The following is a 16,509-nucleotide window of genomic DNA, read 5'->3' on the forward strand; positions in this document are numbered from 1 at the left end:
CCGGGGGATGGGTTATGGTTTAAACACAACGGTATGGTTTTCAGGCATGCAGCTCTTCTAAAGAGGGGGCAAAAGAAAAAAAAAACCAAAACACCAAAGATTTTTGTAGAAAGCACAGACCTTTTGACAAAATGAAGTTACTCAGTTCAAACCCCAATTTTCCATCAAAAAAAACCAACTTGAAAGGCGTTTCCAGCTTGCTCTAGCTATGGGATCAAAGCCAGAGATTAAGAGCAACTGCTCACTGCTCAATGCCCAAGCGTACCACAGATCTTTAAGAGCAGGCTGGCTGCAACGTAACTCACCGATTAATGACTGAAAGAGAGAAAGGAATGAGGTAGAGCCCTGCCATGGGGCACAGGGGATCCTCGGGCAGACCTGGGGGCGAGGCGGCTGCCCTGGGGAGCAGCCAGCCCCACTGGCAGCAGCTTCCCGGGCGGCAGCATCCCACCTGTGCTCCCATCCCAGAATGTTTTTAATGATTTCAAGTATTTCAGATACTTGCAAGTATTGCCAGAGCATGCATCGCGGTCAGAACTATAGACTGAGGCCATATGAGGAAAACAACACAAAATACTAATGAAAATATTGACTCTGCTGGTAAAACTTGGCATCGATCCCATGCAATAGCTGCACCAGAGGTAGGGCATTAGGAAGAGAGCCATCCAAAAAAAGCCCAACCGATGTGCAGCCAGAGGCGAGGATTACAGACCAAGGTGCCCCCACGCAGCGGTCGTGCCTGGGAGGAAAGCACACCTCCCGCAGCCGCCCTCTCCCTGCTGCCCCACTCAGCTGCGGCTCCTGCAGCCAAATGGGGACCTGGGCAGGATGAAAAGAACAGAGAGAATGTTTCCAGCATAGGAGATCCTCCCTCCTCCTCCAAAATCACTTAAGACTGTTGTTTATAAGGAGGAAAAAAAAAAAAAAAAAAAAAAAGAAAAGAAAAAAACCCAGTGTTCTGGCAACCCGCAAAATTTGGCTGGTTGAAGAAGCAATTTAGGTTGTCAAGGGTTTTTGTCTTCGGATGAATATGCCTGGCTGGCTGACATGGGCCAGATTAGGGAGAAAATAATATTAAGAGGTTTTAATTTCCATCCCTGGGTTTTATTGTGTGCAAACATACATGGTCATTTCTTTCTAAGGTTTCCAATTTGCTAATTGAGACATTTCCTCATGGAAAAAGAATGTCCTGGACTATGGACCAGGCTGCTGGCACTGCTCTGCACACTGGGGGAAGCTTAGGTGAGGAGTGATGCAAAGACAAGACAAGCAAATGAAGGTCTGAAGGCAAACATCAGCCACCATGGACCCCAGGCGCTTCACAGGCACGCAGTGGCACCGATGCTATTTGGCAGCACCTACCAAAAGACAGACCCCATGGCTGGAACACAGGGAGAGACAGAAATAAAGTACAGGACAACCTACAATTATGTTCTTCCTGCTACTGCAGATGTCACTGGGCATGTCACACCAGGTCTGGGAGACTTTAGAGAAGGGCAGGTAGGAAACCCACCCAGGAAACTGGACATCTAGAAAGGTTTCTTTCCAGGCATCAGTTGGTTTAAAAAAAAAAAAAAAAAAAAAAAAAAAAAAAAAAAAAAAAAGGAGGAAACAAAATAATCTGTCTACCCATTAAAAAAAAGTCTTCTGTATTTTTGCTACAGTGATAGAAGTATTTCTTCTGCCCTTAAACACAAGAGCAGATGGATTGATTTTGTTCAAAACATTAAGACGACAAACAGCCAAGAAAAGCATTTTTTGGTCAGAACAAGACCAGAACATGAAGGGACGAAGGACCAAGGAAGAAGCAGCTGAACACACATGAGAAGACTTATAACAGGAATATGACTGCTGCCACAGTTACAGCCTCACCAATGCAACCTCTAACGGGACCAGCTATATATATTTTTTTTTAATATTAAGGAATTAAAAAGCGTTTTGCAGACTCACACAGAATGCACAGGGGAGAGGGATCTCTAACTTTATATAGGTCAAATATCGTCCGTACAGGTTCACATAATACTCAGTACAACCACAGCCACTGCATAAAAATTAAGCTTCAAAGCACTCCAGAGGGATCCCTGGGAAGTTTGCTCTTTCCTACCTGAAGAGCAGCAGAGCAGTAATTCAGTTCAGATCAATACGTGCTCCAAGTGAAGGGGGCTGGAGAATGATCGCCTGCTTCTGCAGCTTCAGCTCAGGGGAAATTAGGACAGAGAACATGGGCTGTCGTAGAGAAGATGCTCCCTGCTGCTGGCAACACTGGTCTCAGCAAGAAGCAGGTGGAAGGGAGACCCCAGGCAACTGGACCATGGTGGGGTTCTTCAGAAGCCTCCAAATCCTGGGCAGCCTCCAGCCACCTTCTCCACAAGACTGCACCCTCCCTCGACATGGTGCCTCTGGGAGACACAGAGGGCTGCTCAGACCAGCCCCTCCGGGGATGGGATCTGCACAGAGCCAAAGCACCATGATCCCATGGGAGGGCGAAGGACAGAGGAGGAGTTTGGGGCACTCGGGAAGCAGAGTGGAGCTCCATCACTGCCTTGCAGCATCATAGAAGGGTGTGGGTTGGGAAGGACCTTTGAAGACCATCTAGTCCAACCCTCCAGCCACCGGCAGGGACAACTCTTACTAGATGAATGAAGTTGCCCAACCCCCCCCCCCCAGCCTGGCCTTCACCAGTCCCAGGAATGGAGCATCCACAGCTTCTCTGGGCAACCTGAGCCCCCTCATCGAAAAACGTTTCTTCCCTATGTCCAAGCTGAATTGCCCTCCTTCAGGTCAAAACTGTCGCCCTTGTCCTGTCGCTACAGGCCTGGTAAAAAGTCTCTCTCGGCCCTTCTTCAGGTGTTGAAACGCCGCAGCAAGGTCTCCCCGTGGAGCCTTCTCCAGGCTGAGCAACCCCAGATCTCTCAGCCTCTCCTCCTAGCAGGGGGGGTCCAGCCCTCGGACCATTTCTGTGGCCGCCTCTGGCCCCGCTCCAACAGGTCCGTGTCCTCCTTGCGCTGGGGACCCCAGAGCTGGGTGCAGTGCTCCCGGGGGTCTCACCAGAGCGGAGCAGAGAGGGAGAATCCCCTCCCTTGACCTGCTGGCCATGCTGCTGGTGATGTACCCGGGACACGGCTGACTTTCTGGGCTGTGAGTGCACGTTGATGGCTCATGTCCCTTTTTTCATCCACCAGCATCTCCAAATCCCTCTCCGCAGGGCTGCTCCCAACCCACTCATATCCCATTACTTCCCAGAGCCTGGCCCGCTCCTCTCTCACAGCAGAAAAGCCTTGCGCATGCTGGCTTGAGGAGAACATGAAAGCACTCCCCCGAGCACTTCTCAGGGCACAGCGGTCCTCCAGCATGGGTGAACCCTGCAGCGGAGGTTTTATGGAAAGCAGGAGGGTTCCCACACACTGCAGCCTGCGGGCTGGAAGCTGCAGAGCAGCTTTCCAAAAGGAAATGCCCACAGTCCGACCCATCCTGCTCTCATCCTCCAAGAGCTGAATAGACACAGTCCGAGCACAACAGCATCGGGGAATTGTGCCTGCAGGTCCCCCCAGGCCACTCTTTGCCACTCCAGTTCTCTAAGGATAGGACAAACCCCAGGGGAAAGCCACACTCCTGGGGCAACAGCCCCAGGGTACCGTGGTGCCTGATGATGTGCTGCTGTCGGCCATGTGGGGAGAAGGTCCAACCCCTGGGCTTGGTGCACACACGTCAGCCAGAGAAAAATAAGTTAGCAATGATTTTGCTCTAATTGTTTAAGCAAGACCCAGCCCAGCCTCCTGGGACCAGGGCCCTGGAGGAGCCCACAGGCTGCGTCCTGCAGCCCACGTATCTTTCAGGAGCTGTTTGGCTTAAATAAGGGGTGCCACCTGGGGCACCTGGAACCAGCTTCTGCTCCAAGAGCCATCCCTCGGCGAACATGAGCCCCTACAGACAGCCTGGCCCATGGGCTCACTGCGGCCGCCAACGGCTGCTTACCTTCAGCTTTTCAAAGCGATCGCTGAGGGATGCCACTTGGTGGTCCCGGTGGCGGCCCACCAGTTTACATAAGGCACAGATGAGCTGGTCATCAGCAACACAGTACATGTTCACCTTCTCATTCTCATGCTCCAAACATGTGAGTCCTCGGAAGTGCGCATCAGGCACAGGCTCCACCAGACGGTGGCTGGTGAAGGGCTTCTTGTTGGGATGGGTGGCCCGCAGGCAGCGGTCACAGTAGGACACCTCGCAGGTGATGCATGTCTTCACGGCATCCCGCGGGGGATCCTGCTCACAGAACTGGCAGGCGATCCTCTCGCCGGCCACAGACATGGTAGGGCTGTTGCGGTACGTCCTCTCACGGCGGCTCTCACTGGGGGAGTTGGGGCCGCTCAGGGATGCCTTCTGGAAGCGGTCAATGATGTTTTGCAGGGTCACATTCCTCTTGAGACCCTCCAAGCCCCGGTGGTTGAGGGAGATGACATAGCGGCACGTGGGGCACTGGAAGGCGGTGATAGGCTCGATGGACTCACTGGAGGAGCAGCTGGACACCAGGATGCGGTGGGCGCAGCTGAAACAGAGGCTGTGGGCGCAGGGCAGCAAGAGAGGGTCTTCGAATAACTCCAGGCAGATTGGGCAGGTCAATTCTGACTCCAGTGTTTCCATCTTTAGTTAAAACGATCCTGATTCAGCATCAAAAACCAGGGAAGGCGGTCTGGTACCTGGGAGAAAGGAGAACAGAGAGACATCATGAGACAGTGGCTCTCCAGGACAGCTCCTCTCCACTAGAAACAGGAGCCTGGGGGAGTCAGACACATCACCTCTGCAACACCCCCAACGCACTCTGCACCCCAACACTGCTGCTACAGCCCAGCCAGGCTCATGCAAGCACCCTGGCTTGGCTGAAGCCTCTCACCATCCCATCCCAGCGACCAGAGCCACCAGCTCGGACCAGTGCCCAGAGATGCTGTGGAACAGGAGAGCTGTTTGGAGGGAAAGGGAGAAGGGGCAGCAGCAAGCTCCTCTGGTCACCTGCCAACCCAGCCAGGGAAGAGGACTTGCACAGCGAGGCTGAAGACAAAACCAGGAGAAATCACATGATTCGTGTTTCTTTTAGTGAGTGCTGCCCAAGACTGGAGCAGAGGGCCACGCTGGGTTCCCACACATAAAGGCTCTGCTGCACAGCAAAGACAAACCTCTAAGTATCTCCCCTAGCAGCTACACAGTCCCGTCTCCTTTTGGTGAAGGGAAAAGGCGAATCATGTCCTGGAAACTCTGAGCAAAGTGGGTCAGGAGTTCCAACGTACTGTCCTCCTGCTCCGTGTTTCCCCCAGCCATTGCCTTTCGAGAGCGGGGCAGGGAAGGAAGAGCAGCAAAATTACAGTCTGCAGGCTCCCAGTTCAGCTGTCCTCCGCTGCACTCCAGCAGCAACAGGGATGCCCAGATCAACTCCAGCTGGCGGCAAACAAGCTCATATTTTTAGATCCCCTCTTCTGCATGATGGAAACAGGCTCTCTGCAAGCGACCGAACCTGCTGTCACAGTGTTTCCAAGCTCCCACTTTCAGAGCACCAAGCTGCACGGCGAGCGGCTGGCCTGCCTCCACCAGCACCACAGCACGCTCCCGAACGCTGTCCCCTCCACGCAGCCCGCAGCCACCGAGCTGCCTCTCCCCCGTGCTGGAGGAGCGGGCGGCAGCAGCCCCGTCTTCATCAAAACCCAGCGACCGCGCCACGGGCACAGGCTGCGAGCCCACCTCCAGATCTCACGCCAGCTTCTGGCAGGTCTCCGGAACAAGAGGGGACAGTAACAGCAGCCTGGCAGGTGCTAAGGAGAGAAACCACATGCTTCCCTCCCCAGCTTCACCACTAATTAGCAGGAGGGCTGATTATCAAGAAGGGGGACGGGGTGGGCTTTGCGGCAGCCCCGCTGCCTCCAGCTCTGATCTGCTTGAGAGGCCAACAAGCCATCAATTGATCAGCCCCACTGCTCCCCCGCGGGGACCCGGCGGAGGGGAACGCTTAGGGGCTGCTCTGCTCCAAACCAGCACGCTGCTGCTTGGGCTTGACACCGGCTGGGAACATCTCCTGCCGGGAAGAGGGAGTGTTTCATTACCTGCAAAGGGGCAGCAGGGCAGGGTCCGGCCACACAGCTGGAGCCAAGCCCGCAAGGGGATGCTCGGCACTGGGGCACACGCTGGAGCGGACAGCACAAGCTGGGCGGCAGCAGTTCCCAGCCCAGGAAGCACAGAAGGGGCAGGCTGGGCATTTCTTTCCAAATTCACAAGAAGATGGCCTCTGGCAAGGGGGATGCCTACAAGGAAAACAGCTTGGAACTTTGGTGCTTGTGCCCTGGAGGCGGAAGAGGCGAAGCTGGGTGGCTAGCAGGTGGCAATCCCAGAACAAGGGTGCCCAGCCCTAAGCAATCGCCTCTTTTCCAAGCCCAAAGTGCATTCCTTTCTCCAGCCCGCATCCCAGCAGCCTTCACCAGGAATGAGACTTTGCTTTCTAATTAAATCAAAGTCAGGAAGAGGCATCACCCACAGGAAACAGCACACTGTCATCCCCCAGATCCACCTGCCCGGCTTCTTTGGCTGTTTCATCCCGATTGCATGTCACTGCCTCTGTCCCACCACAGACCGGCAGCCATCATCGGTGACAACTCCTGCACCCCGAATTCAGCAGCAGGCCCAGCAATCCCTTGTCAACCCACAGCGCGTTCTTCATCTTGTTTGCTCGCAAGCAGCACTGCGCTGGGCATTATTGCATCCCACTCCCACAAACCCACGAGTTAAGGCTTTGAGTGATGGGCGACGGGCCAGGTTTGAGAGCCAAGCATTGCTCTGCTGCCTATAGACACCAAACAAACACCCAAAGTCAAGGTCTGGGTAGCAGAGCCTCCACCCATGGCCATGCCCTTCCAGCACATCCCATTAAGAGCATCATGAGCCATGAGTGAGCCCTGTTTGAGGATGACTGCCTGTCCCACCACTCGCTGGGCTGGTAGCATGGCCTTTCTGCACCTGCACACTGGTTTCTCCCACCAAAGATGCCCTGAAGCCCAGGAGTGGAGCCTCTCCCTGCCATACCGCAGCCCTACCTGCCCTACCCCACGCCACACCAAAGCAAGGGGAGGCAGCTGGATGACATGCAGTGACACCAGATGGGATTCAGCCTCTCCTTGCTCGCCCATGCTCCAGATCACGCCCGACACCCAGCACGCACGTGCACACACACACACAGTGCCTCCAGATCTCCCTCGGTGAGTCAGACTGCAAGTGATGCCCACCCTGGGATCACAGACAAGGGGTCCCTGCCAGGGGCTGCTCCCCCACCTTAGCGCTGCTGCAGGAGCCAACCTGATGAGAAGCAACAGGGTGCCCAGACCAGCCCAGTTCCCACTCCAGAAACACCCTGGCAGGGTACACGGGCTCCCCTTTAGGTAGAAGAGGAAAAACCCTGCCAAAAGGGTCTGTAATCTAACCGTGGATGGGATGAAACAGCAGAAGCAAGAGCTGGGCAGCGGAAAGCCCCAGGAAGCCCCCTCGGCAGGCTGGGGAGGTGGCAGTGGGGCCAGCCAGCACCTGCAGCCCAGGAACCATTAGGTCAGGAGTGATCCCACCTTTTGCAGGTATCTTCCAATCTACCTCTTCCCACCAAGCAGCTTCAGCCCTTGCCAGAAGCGATGCTGGCAGTCATCCCCAACCATGGCTGGGGGCTCTGCCTGCCCACCCCAGCCAACAGCCACTTCCAGCGCCTGCAAATGGCAATTATCCCCTCCCTGCTGGGACCCGCCTGCACCAGCCCCTGCCTATTACACCACCGCTTCCCAATTGCCCAAAATAGGATTTGCAAGTGCCTGGAGGAGATCCTGAGCTCTTCCCTACCACCTGCTCAAGATGCTCATAGAATTAAGCTACTAGATGTTTAGATACATTGATGCTGCAGCAACCTTATCAAGGCCTGCCCAAATGCAGCCTTGCACACATATATTTTTTTAACTAATTTTTTTTCCCCAGAAAGAAACAGCGGAAAAGCAGCTGCACCCGAAAAACCTGAGGAGCACAAAGGCTCCCAGCAGCTTCCTCTCTGTGGCTCCTGGTGCTTTTCTGAAGCCTCGGAGCCCATCTTGACCATGGGAAAGCGGTGGGGAGGAAATGTGCCTGGCCGCCTGCCCAGCAGCTCTCGCACACTCAGCGGCAGCCGTCCCCTGCCGCAAGCCAGAGCTGCTGGGCTCCCCAACCATGCTCCAAAGCTGGCAGGACGAGGGGGCTCCCCTTGCACTTCCCTAACACCCCCATCACCATCACTGCAGCTACGGGCAGCTCCCCGGCACTTCCTCTTGGGCACTCACACTTTAAAACCTTACAAACTGCCTTTGGGTCAAGGCTGGTCCCTTACTTTGCTACAATGCTCCAGGTAGAGCAGCTGCCTTTGCCATAAGAGCCTGACACTCCTGGCTGCACGTACAGCCCTGGCACAGGGAGCAGAGCACCCCGCAGCTCCCCAGCTCATGCACAGATTCTCTCCAGCCAGCAAAACACAAATAAATAAAAAAAGGAAAAGAAAGGAAAAGGATAAGAAGATAATTCATTTCAGAGTCAGACCAGCATCAGGGAAAGAATTTAAAAATCAGGATTCGTGCAAGAAGCTCCCCAACAGCCCCTGCCGGGCAGCACGAGAGATGTTCACTGCCAGTGCCTCGCACAGAGCAGGCGCTGCACACTCCAGCGCCTTTGAAGTGTCCAGCTTTGCTGCAGTCAGAGTAGAAAAGATGCAAAAAGTTTAAACAGCCTTTTGTTTTGTTCCTGAGGGCAGTTCTTACGTTAATGTTGTTTTCCTTGCTGGGACAACATCCTTTAGATCTGCGATAACTGAGAAGGGGGCCTCAAGAGCCAGGCTGGAGCAAAAGCAGGGATGAGGAAGCTCGCTCAAGAGATGCACCTGGGCGAAGCAGTTGGTGCTGCCTTCGAAGCCTTTCATGCCTCTCGCTTTGATGTTCGCTTTGATGTCCAGGATTGACGTGGCACGAGGAATAGCTGATTAGATTAAAATCAGCTTTGTTTAGAATCATTAACTCCCTAAATATAAGTGTTATAAACTATTAACATGGGTTACAAACAGACCCACGTCACTTGTGCCCAAGGGCCGGCCAGCCACGCTCGCACTGGCCCCTAGGCAAGGCAGCAACTACAAGCAGCAGCTAACAAAGCAGTAACAGAAAAACATTTTTTCCGTGGAAAGGCCTGGGTGGGATTTCTCCCACTGTCTAACACACAGAGGCATGCAGCGTCCTTCCTGTGACGTGCCTTTACTCAGCACGACAGCAATGACAAACAGCTTTAGGTGGGTGTCTGCCAGCCAGTACAGTGGCTGAGACGTGGGTGAAGCACCCACCTACACCACTGTGACCTACCCTCCCCGTGCCAGGGGTGTGCACAGACCCACAGGCATCACGCATCCCCACAGGCTGCTCCATGCCTCCCCGCTTTTGCCTCCTGGCTGCCAGGCAGGGCAAGAAGAACGACCCACAGAGAGGACAAACACAGGAGAGATGTGCACGGCTGCGGTCCCTGCATCCTCACCAGAGCCGCCGCTCAGGGCAGTGGGAGCCCGCTGGGTGCCACCCACAGCCCCCGTGCTGGCCAGGCAGCAGGGAACAGCACTTGCACCCCCAGCCTCCTCTTCCTCCCATAGGGACAAACCAAGCAACACTTGGCATAAACCCCCCCAGTCAATGCAACTGTCTGACATCATCAGCAGACACTGCTCTGCCAGGCACGCACGCGTACTGGCACACCAGTCTGGACACACATTCACACCAAGCACGCCCTGTGCCATGGAAAAATCAATATGACAAATTTTACCTGTGTTTAAAAGCAACAGCTGCCATTTCTTTTAATTTCTTGGGCTTGGCCACAGCTACCTCTTGAAGCTGGTCCTTCTACCCCTGCGTAAGAGTCAGTCTAAAGAGAACAATATTGTCTCAACATTGCCAACTGAGACCTGGGGATGGAACGTGGTCCGCATGGACACCAAGACGCCAAGACCCTGGGAAAGAGAACTGCACGGTATGAGGAGTACTATGCCGCTCCCTGCGGCCTGGGATTGAATAAGGCCGCATAACAGCTGTCCAGAAGATGGATCACAACCGTGGTCATAACAACGAACCAGAAAACAATGCAAGAACACGCCTCCTGGTCTGAAGCTGCCCTCCTCTGGGGCAAGATAACCTGGCTCGAGAGGGCAGAGACTGGCGGCAGTCCGTGGACCAGAGGAGGAGCAAGGTGTGTTGCTTGGCATAAAAAGATGCCTTCTTAGCAACTGAACTTTGGAGAGCTTCCCCACCAAGGATCACAACGATCGGAAGGACTGGCGGGACGCTGCCTGGACCCGGGACCATATGGACGCCTTGGACCCGTGGCGCTAGCTATAAACCTCTTTCCTTTTCTTTTTACTTTACCTTTTATTCACTTTCTGTCTTTCTACCTATCACATGCCGCTTTATGGGCAAACAATAAAATTGTGCTGTTTAATTGAAGCATAACCCCTTGGCGTGGTTGCCTTGATTTTTGCGCTTTGAGATCATAGTTAACGAACCATCACAAGTCCACTGAGTGGACCCTGACACCCTGCCCACAGCCAGACAGAGGGCACAGGGAGTGCCGATGCACTTCCCAAGCCCCACGACTTACGGGTTTGATTCATTTAGGATGCAATTCTCAGCGCTCTCCAGGCATCAGCATGTAATTACTGTACAACTGTGAATGGTTCGTCAGGCTAAAACCAAAACAGTCCCATCCAGCATTTGGCTTTGCTACTGTTTGTGGTGACAGGTGCCTGGTGCCTAGCAAGCACCAGCCTCTGCCCAGCCGGCCACAGCAGCACCCACTTTTCCTAAACCGCTACAGAGAATTTCAAACCCAACAGCATACGCCGGCTGGTCACATTTTCCCCTCCAGCACACCTTCCTCATCTCGGCCAGCCCTCACTTTCACCAGTGTTTGCCAAGTCCACCTGAAGTTTGTCACGGTCTCCCCCCAGCACCAGAACAGGGCAGGGCTTTGCCAGCCCCGCAGAGCCCCACACTGCAAACCACCTCCGCTCTCGAAACCTGCTCAGACAAATGCCAACTCCTCAGGGTGGTATTTTCCACATCAAGTGTGATTCCCACCACCACCACCACTTTTTTATTTTTCTTCCACCCCACCCCCCAGAAAAACTTCAGCCCAAACTGCTCAGCCACGTGCAAGAATGAGGCTTAAAAAAAAACTATGTTACTCCACCCACACACAAAAACATTTAAAAAAAAAAAAAAGGCAACCCTTTCCTTAATTGGCTCCACAACAGCAGGATATAAAATCTGGGCAGCAGTTGTCTGGGTGCTTTTTGTTGTCCTTGGGAAAATTAGCTCAAAATTGGATCCCTGTTCAGGGAAAAATAAAACACCCCTTCCAGCAGCCACATCCCAACCCCCAAGAGGTTGCTCCTCGCTCCGGCCAGGCAGGACCTTCCTGCAGCATGGGGACCCACTTCCCAATTTTAAGGGGGGTGCTCCCTCCACTCCCCCACCTTGCCGATAGCACCACATCAGCCTTCGCAATCAACTGCCCTAAGTTCGCCCTTGGCACAGGTCTATCCCAAGAGAAAGAGGGATCCTAGGGGGGGAAATGGAAAAACAGCCCCCGACTGTGTAATTAGCACCAGCTTCCTACCTAATGAAGATAGGAGAGAGAGAGAGAGAGAAGGCAATCAGGCTCATCCAGCCAATTTAGACCTAGCGTTACCTAATTTTTCTGTGCTTGACTTGCAACCTTGATAAGCTGGTGCGTGTGGAGCTGCTCTGCATATTTAACACTAAATTTCAAGCTTAAAGCCCCAGATGGCGAAGAGCATCCTTCAGCCAGGCCGCTGCAGTGCCTGCCCCTTCGCCTGCTCTTCCCTCCCAGTAAAACCAAGCACAATTGAACAGAATTTGGCTTTTCCCCCCACAAGTCCTGCCTCAACAGTTTCCTTAATAACTGCACAAATTTGTCCGAGGCTTTCTGAAATCCAAATAATTCACCTCCCAACCACTCTCCCCAATCACCTTATCACAATGTTAAAAAAAGAAGAAAAAAAAACCCAACCCCCGATTAAACTGGATTTCCTGTATAAAAGCCATGTGGTGTTGTCCTTAATCTATCACACTGAAGCACAGGCATTTCCACATAAGCTTTAATTATTTTCTCAGCCAATTTGCTTGGTGCTAAAATAAAGCTGGCTGCTCTGTAATTCCCACAGTTCTTCTTGTACCTCTTTAAATTAAGGATGGAGCAAAAGAGGCTGTGCTCCCATGCAGCAGTTGCTTTTAATGAGAGATTACTTTTCGCTGGCAGTTCAGCTGCTTCATTGTTAAATTCCTTCAGAAGAGCTGGCTGCCGCCCACCGGACGCTGGCGATTTGTTGCTCTTTAATTTCTCCGTTTGCACAGTACCTTATTCCCCTGGGGAATTTCATCTTCAACTCTGCCTACATTGTCTTGACTGATGGGATGAAACTGTTTCGCTTCATCACAACACCCTCTTTCCCCTGAGCTCCAGTGACAGAGTGGAGCTCCCAGGGCTGGGAAGGGCTCCCGGCAACCCAGTCCATGCCCCTTGCAGGGGCTCACACCACTAGTGCTGGTCGGGGTCCCCACCGTCCTAAAAAGGGGATTATTCCCAATGTGTAAACTCTGCACAAGCCTTAGTAACCAACAGGCAGTCACTGCCCCAAGCCAGGGTGCTCCAGCCCTGCTGTTGGCATCACCGGTCCAGCACGTGCCCCCGGCCACCGCTCCCATCTGGGCTGCCCTGAGAGCTGCTCCCTTCCCAGCTGCTTCAGTTTTCCACCCCTGCTTTTCTCCCTCTTCTGTCCCCGATAACATCTCTCCATTAGTCAAGCAGCACTGTCAGCCTCCACCAGCCCCCAGGGATCCCTGCAGCTCCTAGGTACAAAAACAGCCTTCACCCCAGCAGGCTCTCCCCAACGCTCCCCCAAATTCACTGCCCCAGCTCAGCACCTTCCACGCCCAGCACACCCTGCCATCCTTCTCCTCCTGCCAGCGCCAGACCCGATTGTTTTAGATGGCTAATAATACTACTACAGCTGTGCAGAAATCAACTGATTACACTATCTGTTCTGGCGATGGCATGAAACCTTCCCACCTGCAGCCACCTCTGATTCGCCCAGAAATGATGAGCCACACTCCCGTGGGCTGGGAAGCACAATGTGGGGAGAGCTCGTGACATTAGGAGGGGTTTTTAACCCAATGTGAAACCATCAGCTGCTAACATCGTATTTGTCTAGTCCTAGCCCGACAGGATTACGGCGTAGGATGAAGCACAAAGATTGCATTGGTAAGTCAGTTATGACCGCACAAGAATACAAGCCATCACCAAGCTAGGCTCCCCATTCACCAGAATCAGGTGGCTGCCTCACGGCACTTTATCGGAGATATATATATATTTCACAGAGACCTTGAAAGCACCCCAAACCCAGCAGCATCCACGACAGCCCTCTGCAGATGGAGCCGAATGCTTCACCCATAGAGGCAAAGCCTTTGGCATGAGCCCAGCACTACTCACATTTTGATGAGCTCACAGGGGAGCAGAAGCAATTCCAGGGAGCTTGTCTTGGGGTACCTGCATGGGGCAAGGATGCTCGGGCCAAAGCCCACACACTCTCCACTAGGGAAAGACCTCATTTACCTCCAAGATGTCAGACAGGCACCAAACAAAACCCCTCGTTTTCACTCCAGTTACATCCTGGTTGAAGGGATTTTACCTCTTTCCTACAAACGGTGCCCAGCTCGGCAATGTGCTCAGCGAGGTGACAGCTCCCCAAGCGCTCCCATGGGACCTCAGCATAGCATGTGCCCACCAAAGGCTCCCGAGGGATCTCATATTTGGAGTTTATGACATGCAAGGCAGATCAGGGAGAGATTTCCTGCAATTTGCTCACCAGCTCTTGCAGCCATACACACGGGAAATCCCACTGTACAGATTTCTCAGCAGCTGAAGCAGTTCAAAGAAACCCCACACAGCAATGTTGTACATCATCCTCCCAGAGCCTTGAGAGGCAATTCCCACAGGCACGGCGTGGTAACCTTCCCCTGCTATCTCTTTCACTGGCCCGGGGGTCAACAGGATGCAAAGAGGTGCAAGGCATCTTTCCGTTCCCCTCCCATTTGGCAGGTCCCTGGAGCGCAGCACAGTTGCTTTTGATTCCTGTTGACCACCACAGCTCCCCAGGGCCCCCTGCACTCCAGCAATCAGTAAAACCAGGGACTGCATCACCCAGGCTCACCCTCCTGCAGGCAGCAGCCCATCGCAGACCTCTCCACGCGCCGTGCCCATCTGTCCCTGCCACGTGCCTCTGCCTGGCACTGCCAAAGCCCGGCAGCCCCTGCCCCTCTGCCAGCAGCCACCATCACAGCCCGGGGCGATGCTGGCAGCCCCAGCCCACTGTGCCGGAGCCAGGGATATCTGCAGGTGCATGGCTCCGAGGGCAGCGGTGGGAGCAGCCCCACCTTCCCAAGGCTGGCACCGATGCAACGAGCCACTTCCAGCCGTCATTGAGAAAAGCAGCTGGCGACTTAGCATGCCACCAGACTGGCACGTCCATCACTCCCGCGGCCCTGGCACCAGCAGCCCTTCCTTACATCCCCCTGCAAATCCTTCTTCCCCCACCTGCCAAGCCTCTCCTCTGCTCATCTTGCCACCTCCCTCCCCCTCCTTCACCTCTCCTGCAGATAACTTGCTCTCCTGTCACCCGGGTCTAACAGCTTCTCCTCTGGTGCCCAGCACAGCCAGCTGCTGCTCTAAGGTGGGCGAGCGAAACAAGTGTCACTTGTGTCAGCAACAGCAGCTCCTCAAAAAAAAAAAAAAAAAAGACCTGCACCCAGCTGGCTCCTGCCAGACCACACATCGCAGCAGCTTTTTGATCCAAACCATCCTCCAAGTGCACCCCGCAGCTCTGCGTCCTTCCCCTCTTCCTCAGCTGCCGTCTGCAATGCAGCTCCAGCCCAGCAACATCCCTGCAAGCAGCTGGAGGCCCCTGGTCCTGCAAGGACAAGGGGAGGGCATGGCTGCCAATGCAGTGCAGCATTAGCTGGTGGCTTTGTAATAACCTTTTGGGCTCAAGAGCACGTCATGGCTTCTAGCCCCCAGACGGATGCCACACAGAGGCATCCAGTCCTGCAAAGAGCTGCTGCAGGCAAAGACCCAACCGACATCTCATGTCAGGCACTGCCAGGGCCCACAGCCATTAGCTACAGAGCGAGCAGACCCCCCACACCACCACCCAGCACCCTGCTTTCTACCTGCACCAGCCGCAGAAGCTCAGCTCCTTCACTATTCCAGAAGTGAGGCAGCACAGGCAGCTGCACTTAAATCCCACACCGATCTGAAGCAGCAGGGCGGCCGTGGAGATGCACATTTCAAGGGTGAACCCCTCAGTCTCTCCGGAGGCTGGAGAAGCAGCAGCCCCCTCCAGCACTTGCAGCACTGGCACCGTGCTGGGGAATGAGCAAGCACCTTTCAGGGGCTGTGCCCCGCCAGCCACGCCGGGTTTAGCCCTGCTCCAGCATTTCCAGCCAGGCCACCAAGTCCCACCCCAGGACACCGGTGCTGCTCGCCCACAGGGGAGCTGGGTTTAAGAAGGTGCTGACAAATGACCACAGCAAAGGCGAGGCTGGGCTCACGGCAAAGTCCACTGCAAGAAAGAGCCAGGAGAAGGCACAGACCCAAGCCTGGGAAGGAACTGTTGCTGCTGCAGTGCGAGCATGGCACGACACGGAGCTGGCCCACCATTGGTGGTATCCCGGGACCCTTGTGCCGTGCAAACATCGAGGCAGCTACTGAAGGGACATTTATTGGGAGACAGATCCTCAACCAAAGACGGGGTTCCTCCTGCATGGTATAGCCCCATCCCAGCAAAGGCACAGAGCCTGAGAGTGCCAGCCCGCTGTCTGGCATCCCACCACCACACTCCCGGGCACCAGCAGCCCCCCACAGGGAAAGGGAGGGAACTGGAATGGGGCCACGCAAGTAAGGCATGGCTCCAGAAGGGCCAGGAGCTGCCACCTGGACCAAGGTTTCCATCAACATCTCAGCCTGTTAAGGGCTATGGTGTGTCTCCAGACAGCAGCTCAGACAGCACTCCGAAAAGTATGTGTGCCGCAGCGCTGCGTCAGCCTCGCGAGCCCATGAAAAAGCAAGCTGCAGATGATGTCGCTTCAGTCCCATTTTGTTGCTCAGCACTGCCAGCAGGAAAAAGGCTATTCCATCCTCCCCGCAGAGATCCCAGCCTACACGCTGCTCGCCGGCAGTTGCGCAAGCCAGCCCAGAGCCTCGCCAGGCTGCTCCAGCCCAGTGCCCGCTCCAGTCTCCACAGCCCCAAACCACTAAACTCAACGGCCATGCTTCCGAGGACAGATGCCACGGAGTCGGGAAATTCAAAGGCTATTGTGCTGCTTTGTGAAAGTTTAAATATATCTGCACAGGCTCCTTCAC

The 16,509-nt window shown here is 54.5% G+C and overlaps 1 protein-coding gene across 2 annotated transcripts in view; it reads right to left on the reverse strand.

Moving 5' to 3' along the window:
- The window catches only part of MID2 (midline 2), a gene marked incomplete at its 5' end in the record, with an annotated part of 113,963 nt that overhangs the window by 84,287 nt on the left and 13,167 nt on the right, over positions 1-16,509 (reverse strand). Inside the window, one exon of one of the 2 annotated variants that reach the window (XM_080365301.1) lies at positions 3,976-4,697. In XM_080365301.1, coding sequence (XP_080221427.1) covers positions 3,976-4,641 — 666 coding nt within the window. Of the gene's footprint in view, positions 1-3,975; positions 4,698-16,509 lie in introns of those variants that run through there. The other variant, XM_080365302.1, reaches the window with a different exon arrangement.

The sequence above is a fragment of the Falco punctatus genome (assembly GCF_963210335.1).
Source record: "Falco punctatus genome assembly, chromosome: 15".
NCBI lineage: Eukaryota > Metazoa > Chordata > Aves > Falconiformes > Falconidae > Falco > Falco punctatus.